Raw genomic sequence first — 15,719 nt, forward strand, 5'->3', positions numbered from 1 at the left:
AACCACCTGGACCAGAACCAGAGACACCTGGTTGAACTCCACCGTGTGCTTCTGGACCAGGGAGAACCTGCAGCAGAACCAGAGACCAGGTCAGAACCACCTGGTCAGAACCACCTGGTCAGAACCAAAACCACCTGGACCAGAGACACCTGATCAGAACCACCTGGACCAGGGAGAACCTGCAGCAGAACCAGACACCAGGTCAGAACCAAAACCACCTGGACCAGAACCACCTGGTCAGAACCAGAACCACCTGGACCAGAACCACCTGGTCAGAACCAGAACCATCTGAACCAGAACCAGACACCTGGTCAGAACCAGAACCTGCAGCCAGAAACGGTATTATGTCAAAAATCACTATTCTCATCTGAACGCCGGGCGGATTTGACAAAAAAGACGGACTTTAGGGCATTTTTCAGAGAAAACGGGCAGGAAATAAATCATAATGAGTGGATTCTGATTGGGCGGGGCGCAGTAGAGGTCTGGGCTTTGGCTTCTGCCAGTGGATTTTGATATAAAGCTTAAAACTCGCAGTGCGGCGGGTTCGGAGATCAAAGGGTAATTATGATAACGTGCAGTGCGGCGGTCAACTTTGACTGTTATGCTAACGAGTGGCAGCTAACGATACGATCCGATCAAAACATGGATTAAATAATATAAACCCCTGGATAACGTAGCGCACATTTTGACTACGTATTTTCAGATGGGGGTCGGCGGCCAATTACAGATATTTTTGGGGTCCTTGACATGAAATAATGAGCACCACTGACACAGAAACATGAGGTGTTTTCTTTTAAATATGAACGTCACAAAAATGGATTAGGAGCGAGACTCACTTGTCCGTTTTGAAGAACACGGCGCAGCCGTCCACGTGCTTGCGCTCCTGCTCCGAAACCAGCTTGGCTCGAGACTTCGGACAGAAGTATCCGTCGTAGCCACGCCCCTTCAGCGTGTCCAGGAAGAGGGCGTAGTACTGCTCTGTCTCCACCTCCTGGGGGGGGGGCGCAATAACACATCAATACCACCTTCTGGAGGCAATAACACATCAATACCACCTCCTGGCGGGCAATAACGCGTTGGTAACTTTATTTATCTATAGGCTGTGTGGTGTTGGTAACTTTATTTATCTATAGGCTGTGTGGTGTTGGTAACTTTATTTATCTATAGGCTGTGTGGGAATTGTTGCATTATATGTTGCATTATATTTTATACATGCATGTATGTGTGGTCAGTGCCATCTGGTGGACATTTGAGTCAACTTTCACTTTCAACAACTTACGTGTATGTTGTTACTTTAGAGATTCCAGTAAGGTGTGTTATTTTACATATGGTGGGGTGTCTTTAAAGTAGTTGGGGGGTTTCTGTATTTTTCTGTGTGTGTTTAGGGTGACGTTTGAGGTTATATTATAGTATTGTTTACCGTCAGATAGTCCACTGCGCATGCGCGACCCGTTGGATAGTCTACTGTGCATGTGCGACAGGAGATGTTTGTCCGGTGTGTGTGTGTTTGTTAGCATTCTATCTTTGAGCATCGCGTGTGACAGCCAGTAAGATTTCATGAGCGTACTTTGTGCGACAAACATACCATATTCATTCAATGTACAGTTATTATTAGAGATATTGCATGGTAGTAATTGTTGTTCTATTTGTTTGTTTCCTTCTAGGTTTATAACCTGATTTTGTGCAGTGTTTAGTTGGTGTGAGTGTGTTGGTGTGAATGGCAGCACAATAATAAACCATATAAAAGACACTGTTATGTCGAGTTGTATCCTACGGTCCGATGCCAAAGTATATCGAGTGCAAGGAAGACTATTTTGTTACATAGAGTGTGTGACTGGGTAGTAAAACGTAACTTTATTTATCTATAGGCTGTGTGGTGTTGGTAACTTTAACTTTATTTATCTATAGGCTGTGTGGTGTTGGTAACTTTATTTATCTATAGGCTGTGTGGTGTTGGTAACTTTATTTATCTATAGGCTGTGTGGTGTTGGTAACTTTTAACTTTATTTATCTATAGGCTGTGTGGTGTTGGTAACTTTATTTATCCATAGGCTGTGTGGTGTTGGTAACTTTATTTATCTATAGGCTGTGTGGTGTTGGTAACTTTATTTATCTATAGGCTGTGTGGTGTTGGTAACTTTATTTATCTATAGGCTGTGTGGTGTTGGTAACTTTATTTATCTATAGGCTGTGTGGTGTTGGTAACTTTTAACTTTATTTATCTATAGGCTGTGTGGTGTTGGTAACTTTTAACTTTATTTATCTATAGGCTGTGTGGTGTTGGTAACTTTATTTATCTATAGGCTGTGTGGTGTTGGTAACTTTATTTATCTATAGGCTGTGTGGTGTTGGTAACTTTATTTATCTATAGGCTGTGTGGTGTTGGTAACTTTATTTATCCATAGGCTGTGTGGTGTTGGTAACTTTATTTATCTATAGGCTGTGTGGTGTTGGTAACTTTATTTATCTATAGGCTGTGTGGTGTTGGTAACTTTATTTATCCATAGGCTGTGTGGTGTTGGTAACTTTCCTTATGAATTGCAAGTCATCATACATACTGGGGTTCTTTTTAAATGTTTGTTCATGTTTTGTTTTGTTTTAGTTTAGCTTATATGTTTTTTTAAATAGGCTCTATGTTTTATGCCTCACTGCCAATAACTGAGGGGAAACGGTATTTCATGTTATTTATGTATGCCAGTACAGTACAGTACAGTACAGCGCAGCGCAGCACAGCACATCACAGCACAGCACAGCACAGCACAGTACAGTAGGAGAATGAGACATAAAGTTGATTGATTCTGATTCAGAGGACCTACCTGATGATGTCAGAGGACCTACCTGATGATGTCAGAGGACCTACCTGATGATGTCAGAGGACCTACCTGATGATGTCAGAGGACCTACCTGATGATGTCAGAGGACCTACCTGGTGATGTCAGAGGACCTACCTGGTGATGTCAGAGGACCTACCTGGTGATGTCAGAGGACCTACCTGATGATGTCAGAGGACCTACCTGGTGATGTCAGAGGACCTACCTGATGATGTCAGAGGACCTACCTGGTGATGTCAGAGGACCTACCTGTAGGCTGATGATGTCAGAGGACCTACCTGTAGGCTGATGATGTCAGAGGACCTACCTGATGATGTCAGAGGACCTGCCTGGTGATGTCAGAGGTCCTACCTGTAGGCTGATGATGTCATTGGACCTACCTGTAGGCTGATGATGTCAGAGGACCTACCTGTAGGCTGATGATGTCATCCTACCTGTAGGCTGATGATGTCATCCTACCTGTAGGCTGATGATGTCATACCTGTAGGCTGATGATGTCATACCTGTAGGCTGATGATGTCATACCTGTAGGCTGATGATGTCGGCGTCACAGCCGGTGATCTCCTCCAGGATGCCCTTCTTGCGGTACTCCCAGCTGAGCGCCCAGGACGGGCAGTAGCCGTACAGCTGGCGGGTGGCGTACTTATCACACAGCACGTTGTAGCACATGACCGTGAACACGGCTGTATGAGACACATGACCAAGAACACGGCTGTGAGACACAAAACAACACATGACCGTGAACACGGCTGTGAGACACAATAAACAACATGTTATAGCACATGACCGTGAACACGGCTGTATGAGACACATGACCAAGAACACGGCTGTGAGACACATGACCGTGAACACGGCTGTGAGACACATGACCGTGAACACGGCTGTGAGACACAAAACAACACGTGACCGTGAACACGGCTGTGAGACACAAAACAACACATGACCGTGAACACGGCTGTGAGACACATGACCGTGAACACGGCTGTGAGACACATGACCGTGAACACGGCTGTATGAGACACATGACCGTGAACACGGCTGTATGAGACACATGACCGTGAACACGGCTGTGAGACACATGACCGTGAACACGGCTGTGAGACACATGACCGTGAACACGGCTGTGAGACACATGACCGTGAACACGGCTGTATGAGACACATGACCGTGAACACGGCTGTGTGACACATGACCGTGAACACAGCTGTGAGACACATGACCGTGGGAGACGCCCAGTCAATCAATCACCACACGCATTATGCTACGGACCCACGATTTAACCCATTCTGACCTGAGATCAGATTCATACGAGGTTTCCACTGGACACACACTGGTCTGATGAACCCATTCTGACCTGAGATCAGATTCATACGAGGTTTCCACTGGACGCACACTGGTCTGATTAACCCATTCTGACCTGAGATCAGATTCATACGAGGTTTCCCACTGGACACACACTGGTCTGATTAACCCATTCTGACCTGAGATCAGATTCATACGAGGTTTCCACTGGACACACACTGGTCTGATTAACCCATTCTGAACTGAGATCAGATTCTAAAAAATGTCAGTCGTTCTTCGATTTTTTTTCAAAAATAGCAGACCTACAAGCTCGTAGCGCGCCACTCGGTGGCGCGCTATGAGCTTGTAGATCTGCTATTTTTCAATAGCTAAAGCATAAGATGATGCTAACACCAAAATGGGTTCCCGTTCAGAATGGGTTAATGGCATTTCTATCTCTGGTACCGCAATTTATAATGTAGAACCACTGTCAATTTAGTTGCCAGAGCTCCAAAATTGGAACGTTAATTATGAATTGAGTGGAGCAAAACCCATACCTATATTAGATTGTTATCACCATGAAACTTCCAAAGTTGATTACTTACGCGAAGACAATGATTTATTGTATTACAAATTGTAATATGTAAATGAGGCATTATGTATAGGAAAATATGCAAAATAATCGAAAATATGAAAAAGCTACTACTGTTATCATGTATTAATTTACTTGTATTGATCCTATAAACAATTGAATATAGGTCTAGTTTTTTCCCCACCAATTTTGGAGCTCTGGCTCATGGACTAAGAACCAAAAGGAACTGAACCGGTTCCCGTTGGGAACCAACCGGTGGAAAAGGGGTTCTGAGAGTGTACAAATGGTTCTGTTTGTACACTCTCAAGAGTTACAGACCCATTAGGGTCCATTTGGTTCCTAACTATCTCTAATGGAGCTAGGTACCCCCTGGAACTCCCTCGGGTATAACCCATTATGGGAGCCCACAACACAGACGTACCGGTGGGGACGACGGTGTCTCTGTCCTTCAGGTTGATCCAGGGTCTCTGGGGCAGTTGTTCTGGATGCACTGCAACACAAGGAGAGGAGGAACAAGGCCCGTTAGAACTGTTCTGGATGCAACACAGGGAGAGGAGGAACAAGGCCCGTTAGAACTGTTCTGGATGCAACACAAGGAGAGGAGGAACAAGGCCCGGTTAGAACTGTTCAGGGCAGGAACCAATTATTTTGTGTTTTAAAGCATTATGTTGTACTTTAGCTGTTGGAAAATAGCAGATCTACAAGCTCATAGGTCTGCTATTTTTGAAGAATCGTGAAAATGTGGAGCAGATCTTTGAATATATATATATCCGAGGGTTCCCTCTGTCTGAGGTGACAACAACGCCACAAAAACCGGAACCGAAATATTTTGCTAGCTTACCTTGCTCTCGTATTCATTCATACGATAAATAATCCAAAGCGTTCATATTTTGAAGGAGCAGAAATGAAGCGCTAGAGAGAGCGCCCTGGATTAGCAGAGACGAGGCATTCTTTCTGCCGCGCTGACAGCTAAGTGAACGGGACGCTAATATGACCGAAGAGCGTCCAGTGGACGCGTCGGTTGGATTCCCTAGGACGTGTACACGCGTCGGTTGGATTCCCTAGGACGCGTGGGCACGTCGTTGGATGGACGTAAACGGTTAAACATGCATGTGCCGGCCGCGGCGATCGTCGTTGCCGTTGCGGTGAAGGTTTTACCTGCCAGGTTGTCCAGCATGTAGTTCAGTTAAAGGGGAAGGTTAAAGGTTAAAGGTGAAGGTTTTACCTGCCAGGTTGTCCAGCATGTAGTTCAGTTAAGGTGAAGGTTAAAGGTTAAAGGTGAAGGTTTTACCTGCCAGGTTGTCCAGCATGTAGTTCAGTTAAAGGGGAAGGTTAAAGGTTAAAGGTGAAGGTTTTACCTGCCAGGTTGTCCAGCATGTAGTTCAGTTAAGGTGAAGGTTAAAGGTTAAAGGTGAAGGTTTTACCTGCCAGCAGGGCCGTAGGAACCACGGGGGTCCCCGGAGACACGTCCCCGGTGGGCCGCGGAGCGGCCCACGGGGGGCCGCGAACCGTTTTGGGCCGCCGGCCACGGGGAATAAAAAAGCCTCAAATAGGGCAGGCACTTGGACCATGCGGCCGCCGCTGACTCGCTGTCAGTGTTGTGCGAGTGCGTGTGATTGTGATTACAGCCAGAGCTGCAGCTGAGTTATCATTCAAACGCCACACGTAAATGGAGAAGAGAAGAAAGAGAGAGAGAGAGAGTCGAGAAAATGCCGAAACGTAAGGGGGGTGCTGAAAAGCAGAGGGAGAAAAAGGCAAAACAACTAATGCAGGACGCTAACTCTTGTTTGAAAATAAATGCCTTTTTTAAGTCTAATGCTGCTGCTGCTGCTGGAAGCAGGGCTTCTCCTCCAACTCCTGTTCAACTTGTCCCCAATGTCCCGAAAAATGTACCCCCTCCCCCGGTGTCGGTGTGTGCAATAATAAACACAGACAAAGTCGTCGTCGACAACAACAACAATACTGACGACCATTGTTGTGCAGACAGTGCAGTAGTTGAACAGGTAAGCAACAAGCATAAAGCATCATGCAGTTCACAGTCAGTGGTGAAAAGTAACTAAGTACCTGTAACAATGACGTTTTTTTAAATATACTTTCACTTAATCTGAGAGAGCCTCTAGTTACATTGCAGATTTTGATTAGTAATCTTAATGTATATACTGGTATTAAAAATGTACATTTCACATTATGTGCCACTTTCACACTTTTGTACTTTCACTCTAGTGAAATTAATTAACTCATTTCTGCACTGTGGTATTGCTACTTTTAGTAAAAGTTAAGCAAATAAAAACATTAAACATGCCAGCCAGGGAGGGTGCATGTTATTTTGTCAGCATTGTGTGTTTGCTATAAGCTCACATTAATTGGTCAGTTTGTCTGTCTGCTATAGTAGACTTGGGACTACAATGGAAACATTGTAGTTTTAGTTAACCCAGATCAGAGTGACCAGGAGGACAGTGAAGACACTCAAGACAGTGACTGTGACAATGCACTAGTTGAACCGGTAAGCATTATGCAGTGCAGACAGTGGTGCAAAGTAACCTTTACTTAGCAAAATCATACATCATTTTGTTATTTTGTCACCATCGCTCAGTTGCTCAGTGGGTCTGTCTGCTTGGAGACTTGGGACTACAATGGAAACAAGTCCCACTCCCCAGTACTTTGTTTTAGTCATCCTATCATTTTAGCCTTCATGTCAAAAGTTTACTTTGTGCTGTGTACATTTCTGCCTTATAAAGTAATCAATGAATCAATGTATGTCTTCATTCCTATTTCCAACAGGTGATGGACAGGGAGGAGGAGGGGCTGCTTGGGTCAGATCCAGAGGACAATCAGAGTGACCAGGAGGACAGTGAAGACACTCCAGACAGTGACTGTGACAATGCACTAGTTGAACCGGTAAGCATTATGCAGTGCAGTCAGTGTAAAGTAACCTTTACTTTGCAGATTTTTATTGTGAATACAAAACATACATTAACCACTTGGCTAATATATTTTGATGGTATAACACCTTTGTACTTTCTAGTAAATTATTGTTTGAGAATGTCTGCACTGTGGAATTAAGTGAAAATATTCATCACAGGGAGGTAGAATGTTATTGTATATATTGTATATATATACAATTAATATATATATATATATATATATCACCCATTCTTGAGATAAGGGACAAAACCTTTTTCAAACTGGATTTTTTTTTTTTTTAAGATACATTCAAATCAAATGGATGTATTTGTAGACACAGGTCTCAACTACCAATATTGAGAAGGAACAGGTTTTTCGCATAACATTTCTTTCTAAAATGGGACATTTATGCACTTAATACCTGATTCATGTCAACTCCGTCAGACACACTAAAATATTTTTTAATTGAATTTGATAATTTCAACAATAATATAAAGTCCTCAGTTATCTTATACTGGCTTTCAGTAATCAAGTTAAGTAATACAATTATTTTAATATTGTTTTTTTCCAATATCACACTATTATGAAATATCCAATTTCTCAAATCCGTCATTTCAACCTCTATTTTCAATATTATAACATGAAAACCATGTAAAAAAAAAAAAAAATCATCATTACGTATCATTTCAGTTGGTGTTTCAATACATATGCACAAAATATTTAACATCGAATTTTCTATTTCTTTGGAAATTAACAAAAACATCACGGGACGAACGTCTGACGGAGTTGACGAACATCTGACGGAGTTGACAAGTTTAACTGATTTAGGTTCTAGACCACCTAGGATCTTGATTCTGGTGACTAATCCCACATTTTCAAGGATGAGGAATACAGTGGTACTATTTATATTGGCCCTGTGACCATGGCAGCCATTTTCAAAATGGCCGCCACCTGCTGTTATTTTACAATAACTCAAGTTCTACACCACCTAGGATCTTGATGCTGGTGACTAATCATACATTTTCAAGGATGTGGGATACATTGGTACTATTTAGATTTGTCCTGTGACCATGGTAGACATTTTTAAAAATGGCCGCCAACTTTTTGTTATTTCCCAATAACTCAAGTTCTACACCACCTAGGATCTTGATTCTGGTGACTAATGCTACATTTTCAAGGAGGAGGAATACAGTTGTACTATTTAGATTTATCCTGTGACAATTGCAGCCATTTTCCAAAATGGTGGACCTGCTATTATTTTACCAATTTAGTCAGGGAATATTATCAGAATAATGTCAAATCTGTGATTACATTTCTTACCAAGAATTTTTTCACCAATGTGTTTGTAAAGGTGTCTACTAACATATCCCACATTGGTTTCTATTGAACCACCCTAGGGGCATTTTTTACAGCTGCTGAAAGTTGGGTACCATACCAAGTGGCTATGGCCAAACTAGGGAGTCTATGGCCAAACTAGGGGTCAAACCCCTTCGGCTAAATTCGGCCATATATCCACTGGCCCAAATGTGCTGACCTCATTTTGTGATGACGGCTATGGCCGTTTTCAGCCCAAGGAGTGTTCTTCGTGCATAGCTAATGCTTGGAATGCATTCAGAATCATGCAAACTCCCTAGTTTGACATGTCACATGCTACTTAAAGCATAATGAACATTTTGCCTTATATAGGTTGTTGATGGTACCCCAACTTTCAGCGGATATGTTAGTAGACACCCTTCCAAACACATTGGTGAAGAAAATTCTTGATAAGGAATTTATTACCAGATTGTATTAATAATCCCCTGACTAACTCATCTTCTAGACCACCTAGATCCGACTTCACCAACAGAGACCCGATTGACACCTAAACAACAAGTTTGGACAGCCCCACCAATTAGTGTTACGGAAAATAGCAAGTGTCTACCCTATAGGCCCAGAGGGAGACACAGAACTTTGATGCGGCTCAAATGTTGCACGACTCCTCAAAAAGCTGCCACCAGAGATGAGAGCTGAATTCTGCCGCACAATGCTCTGCGGCCCAGGAGCAACCAACACCATGTTGGAGTTCTCTGAGTGGTTGAAGCACGAGTCCTAGCCATATAGCCTGTGCAAAGGCAAACACCTTGAAGACCTGCTTGAGGTGAACAGTGAGCAGTGAACAGTGAGCGAAAGACTGAAGACAGAAGATCTGCCTTCAGGACTATCAGGCAGGATGTGCAGACACTGAAGGCATCAGTGTCGTTCTGTGTCCCCAGCATGTCAACCAAAGCAATGTTACCAAATCAAAGGAGCCTTCACCTCAAGTCACCTGGGGCTGGGTGAGCAATCGTATCCTGTATCTAGCCTCACAACTAAATACAGACACTTGGCCAGACTGCCGTTTGAAAGGGTCAAACCCTTCATCCTGATTGGGGAAGACCACCCCACCTAATCACACCAACCGAACAAGTGAGGTTGGGGCCTCCAGGTGGGCCAGCAGCCATCTGCACAAGAATGGGCTGGACCCTGCAGGAAAGCAATCTCCAGCCAAGACAATGTAAGTTGACTATAACAGAGCCCCAGAACACAGAGCTCATGAGAAGGATGGAGAAACACTGGCAGGAGGCCACCAAGATACAACGCCACACTGCAGTGGCCAGTGAAGTCAAACTGTGCGTCTTGTGTACCTGAAAGGGACAAGTCAAAGGCCAGAAAGCCCACCTCCTTTTAATGTCCTGTCAGTAGCAACTCAACCTGCAGCTGAAATAAGCCCTGACCCCTCCCAGAGAAAGTTCATCCTTGAAAATGTAATGATTAGTCACCAGAATCAAGATCCTTGGTGGTCTAAAACTTGAGTTATTGGTAAAATAACAGCAGGTTGGTGGTCATTTTGAAAAACAATGGCCTCCATGGTCACAGGACAAATCTAAATAGTACCACTGCATTCCTCATCTTTTAAAAATGTATTATTAGTCGCCAGAATCAACATCCTAGGTGGTCTAAAACTTGAGTTATTGTAAAATAACAGCAGGTGGCGGCCATTTTGAAAAACAATGGCTGCCATGGTCACAGGACAAATCTAAATAGTACCAATGTATCCCACATCCTTGAAAATGTATGATTAGTCACCAGAATCAAGATCCTAGATGGTGTAGAACTTGAGTTATTGTAAAATAACAGCAGGTGGCGGCCATTTTGAAAAATGGCTGCCATGGTCACAGGGAAAATCTAAATTGTACCACTGTATCCCTCATCCTTGAAAATGTAGTCTTAGTCACCAGAATCAAGATCCTAGGTGGTGTAGAACTTGAGTTATTGTAAAATAACATCAGGTGGCGGCAATTTTGGAAAATGGCTGCCATGGTCACCACGAGACAAATCTGTGATGGCCCTATAGCCAAAAATGTTCCTTAAGGCATGCTCTAACTGTGTGCCAAATTAGAATACGTCCCATTATTCAAAAACTATAACTTTATTGTTTTAGGAACACTTTTGTCAACTCCGTCAGATACATGTCAACTCCGTCAGACACAAAACCTGACGGAGTTGACGTCTGACGGAGTTGACAAAATGTCATTTGTTTTCATCTTAACCCTCTGTAGTACAATGTAGCCATTTTGTTTTTGCTTCATTTGTTAGCTAAACCTAACCCTAAACTAAAATAATAAACATTATTTTGGAATTCTTAACAAAGATCATAATAATGTCCTGACGGAGTTGACATGTAAAAGCTGTGACCACCCTGATATCAACATTGTTTGTTTAAAATATCAAACAATTGAATGCTTGTCAGACCAGGTGCTCCACTGTTGCAACAAATACAAACGGGACTTGGAAAAGGAGTCTTCAGGCTAAATCTGTCGACAATATTTTCTGATTAATTTAAGACTTTTAAAAAACCTGACGGAGTTGACGGGAGACGTGGGACACACATTTGATATGAGATAACTAATGGAAAAAATAAATTAAAATTATTGTGTATATTGTTTGCTATGTTGTTGACAATCTACTTTAATTTAGTATGTATATTTATGTGATTGTGACAGTATTAGACACTTTTTTAGCAGTTTGAAATTATGACCACTTGCTGGGGACAGGCTAAATACAGGCGTTTTTGGGTACAGTGCCTGCTTTTAACTAATTCAGATGGCATATGAAAACAATTATAATGAAATGAATGGCATAATAATGCACAACTGTATTACATGTAACTTTGCAAGTGCTTTTATTTTTATTAAATTAATTTATTTTTAACAATAATAAGGCTCTTATGTGTGGGACATGTTTTTTCCACTTTTGTCCCTCATCTCAAGAATGAGTGATATATATATATATATATATATATATATATATTACGTAAGTGAGAATGACATGTTTTATGCCATTTCATTCTCTAGACTACTAACTACAGTAAATAAGTTGGATGTTTTTTTATTTAATTATTTTCATTTCAAATCACTTTAATGAAGTGCTACTTGTTGGTATGTTTATTTTAGATGCAGCAGGCAGGGGCCAGTGGCAGCTCAGACAAGGAGGGAACACAAACTGAACCTGAAGCAGAAGAATTGCTAACTGAGCCATACCAACCAAATCAAAGTGAAATTGTAGTTCAAAAACTTAAGAAAATAACTTTACGTTTCCAAGATAATTGGTTTAAAGAGTTCACATGGCTTCATTACAGCCACAACTTGAATGGAGTCCTGTGCTTCCTCTGTGCTAAATCATTCAAGTTAAATTATAATCCCATGGCAAAACATGTAGATAAAGCGTTTGTTTCTGCTGGATTCAGAAATTGGAAGAAGGCATTAGAGAGGTTTAAAGATCATTCTACAAGCAGGGGTCATCAGCTAGCAATTGATATGCATCGCCAAGAAGCAAATCCTATCACTTCCCAGCTCTCTAGTGCTTTGGCAAAATCACAGGAGAAGGCAAGGTCGTGCTTGAGGGAGATTGTGGAAGCTGTTTGGTTCTTGGGGAGACAAGGTTCGGCTCTCAGAGGGACTGAGGCAGATCAAGGGAACTTTTCCGTCTATCTCAAGGTGCAAGCACGTAAGAACCCTGTGTTGTTGGAGTGGCTTAAATCACGGGATTACACAAGCCCTGTTATCCAAAATGAGATCTTGAGCATAATGGCAAACTCCATCGTCAGAGAAATAGCCACTGGAATCAACCACAGTTGCAATACTCCATCATTATAGATGGAACACAGGACATAACGGGGACCGAACAGGAATCAGTCTGTTTCCGTTACGTCGACAAAGATCTGTTTCCTCACGAATAATGTGTTGGTTTATATGAGGCGACGCTCACAACAGGAGAAAACCTAGCCAACATAGCCCAAGACGTGCTGCTTCGTTTGCATTTGTCTCTTGATGGACTTAGGGGACAGACATACGACGGAGCAGCAAATATGTCTGGAAAATATAATGGTGCACAGGCCTTTCTTTCAAGAGTGCAACCACTGGCACTGTATATATACACTGTGGTCCTCACTGTCTCAACCTAATCACCCAGGCAGCTTGTAGAGTTTGTTTAGTAGTCCGTGATGCGCTGCAGTGGGTCCATGAACTGGGGCGTCTGTATGGACTTTCGGGAAAGTTCAAGACCATATTTCAGTCCATGGCAACATCTGAAGCTGGGACCTTCACGACACTGAAACCACTGTGTCCTACCCGGTGGACTGTGCGGGTTAAAGCCATCCATGCCCTTTTCCAACAGTATGAGGCAGTGTTGCTCAGCTTGAAAGAAACGGGAAGGTCTGACTCTGATAGTGCCCCAAAGGCAAATGGTCTACTGGACCGGTTCCAAGATGGCAACACAGTCCTGGGACTCCGTCTTGCTCTAGAGGTTCTCGAGGAAATGGAGTGCCTCTGTAAATCCCTGCAAACCAAACGTGGCACAATTGCCGGCATGCAGTCTGCTATAGATCTGGTCAAGAAAACCGTGCAGCAGAAAAGAAATGAGGAAACATTCAAAAATATTTTTGACAGTGCAGTAGAGCTGGTCACCTCATTAAAGCTGAGTCCCATCGAGATGCCTCGTAACCGCAACCCACCAAAACGCTTGACTGGTCAAGCTACACCACATGCCCCAACATCTGCTCTGCAATACTTCAGAGGGGAGTTCTTCCAGGTTCTTGACACAGTAGATGTGCAATTCACTGAGAGATTCAAGCAAGAAAGCCTTGAAGTACTTGAAAAGTTGGAGAATGTGCTGATAACTGGGAAAAGTAGTGATGTTGTGGAACAGTATCCAGAGATCAATAGGAGGATGCTGGATGTACAGTTGGCCATGTTCAAGAAAGACAACGCCTACAAATCAAGCACATAAGCTGCACAGATCCTGAGAGCCATGGCCCCTAGATTCAGAGTTATTTTTCCACAGGTGGAGGTCCTTGTGAGGTTGCTGTTGGTCGTCCCTATGTCTTCTGCTGAAGCTGAGAGGAGCTTCAGTGCACTGAGAAGGCTGAAGACATGGCTTCGAAATAGCATGAAGCAGAAACGGCTGAATAGTGTGTCAGTTTGTCATATTCATCAGGACAGGATGGATGCCTTGGACATGACAAAGATTTGCAAGGAATTCATCTCAGCCAACGATAGAAGACGTCATGTGTTTGGAGTGTTTCCAGTAGAACCTGGGAAAGAACCAAATGAAACCTGTGAAATTGAGGATGAGGAGCCCGTTTGATTGTATTTTTGTGAGTGTTTGAGTGTGTGTGTCACTGCCCCTCAGCATTTTTCATTTAATTTATTTTATGTTTGAGTCTGAGAATGTTTACAGTACTTATTTTTCACTTTGCAGCTGACTTGGGCAGTATAATGTTTGCACCACAATGAGCCACTCTACTTGAAATGTAGTACTTTTATTTATTTGGGATGCCAATACATTTGCACTGAGAATTAAATAAAGGCATTTTAAAGTACATTTCAGTATCGTGGTATTGCTACTTTTTCACTCTTTGATGCCATTGATTTTTTTAGTTTTTCTTACTGTAAGTGGTCGTGACATATCCATGTGTGTGCACTGCACACACGGTTTGGAAACCTGGAGTTTCTACATAATGTGTTTTTGGTGCCTATACTTTTGGTATTTCAATACAAGCATTTGAACAGTTCAAGTTCAGTATTTGTCATGTTGTGGTATGGTTACTTTTAATTAAGTAAATATTTATTCCATCACTGTACTTTTGTCTGGATTCTATAAATATTAATACCTTAATACGTTATTCATTTAATTTCATTCATTTAGTTTCCTGCTGGCTGCTTCATCATATTGTAGCAAAAGCAAATATAGAGAGTATGGAAAAGAGAATAACTATGCACTAATGCCAAGATATGCACCAACTAAGTGACAACAGGCTATTATAGTTGAGCTTGGACTTGGGTGTCTACCTGGTCTTCAATACAAATGTGTATTTCACATCTTTACACAGCAGGAGGCAAAACAAGGTAATGATGTATACATCATAGGAATACACTGAAATCTCCACACGGGGTCGCTATAGTGGAGATTTCAGTGTATTTCTATGGGGGAACTTGGATAGGATTCAGGAAGTTGTTTATGTTATGCCCAGTGCTGGTTAAAGCCGTGTATGTCTCGGGCAGGCTCATCAAAAAGGTAAGATTTGCACTAGGCTATTTCTGCTGTGCAGACCCGTTTTTACCCGAAAATAACGACTTTATAACCGCAAATACCCCCATCTGTGAAGTGCTGGATACGGCTCTGCCTGCCAGGTTGTCCAGCATGTAGTTCAGTTAAAGGGGAAGGTTAAAGGTTAAAGGTGAAGGTTTTACCTGCCAGGTTGTCCAGCATGTAGTTCAGTTAAGGTGAAGGTTAAAGGTTAAAGGTGAAGGTTTTACCTGCCAGGTTGTCCAGCATGTAGTTCAGGAGCTTCCTGGTGCCGTCGCTCTCCTGGTAGAGATTCAGGACGTCCTGGGACAGAGGGTTACCTGACGGACGGGACAACATTCTGACCTGAGATCAGATTCTACAAATGTCTTCTACATCCTGACAGTTTACCATTCTGACCTGAGATCAGATTCTATAAATGTCTTCTACATCCTGACAGTTTACCAGTCTGACCTGAGATCAGATTCTATAAATGTCTTCTACATCGTGACAGTTTACCAGTCTGA

General features: G+C 42.5%; 1 protein-coding gene across 2 annotated transcripts in view; it reads right to left on the minus strand.

The window, feature by feature from the left end:
• Positions 1-15,719, minus strand: part of cnot6l (CCR4-NOT transcription complex, subunit 6-like) — a 37,749-nt gene that overhangs the window by 8,314 nt on the left and 13,716 nt on the right. For both annotated transcript variants that reach the window (XM_083783139.1, XM_083783138.1), the window contains exons 5-8: positions 15,444-15,533; positions 5,126-5,194; positions 3,357-3,514; positions 837-991 (exon numbers count right to left, since the gene is read on the minus strand). In XM_083783139.1, the coding sequence (XP_083639265.1) occupies positions 837-991; positions 3,357-3,514; positions 5,126-5,194; positions 15,444-15,533 (472 nt within the window). The remainder of the gene's footprint in view (positions 1-836; positions 992-3,356; positions 3,515-5,125; positions 5,195-15,443; positions 15,534-15,719) is intronic.

This window comes from Protomyctophum parallelum, assembly GCF_964188405.1.
Source record: "Protomyctophum parallelum genome assembly, chromosome: 15".
NCBI lineage: Eukaryota > Metazoa > Chordata > Actinopteri > Myctophiformes > Myctophidae > Protomyctophum > Protomyctophum parallelum.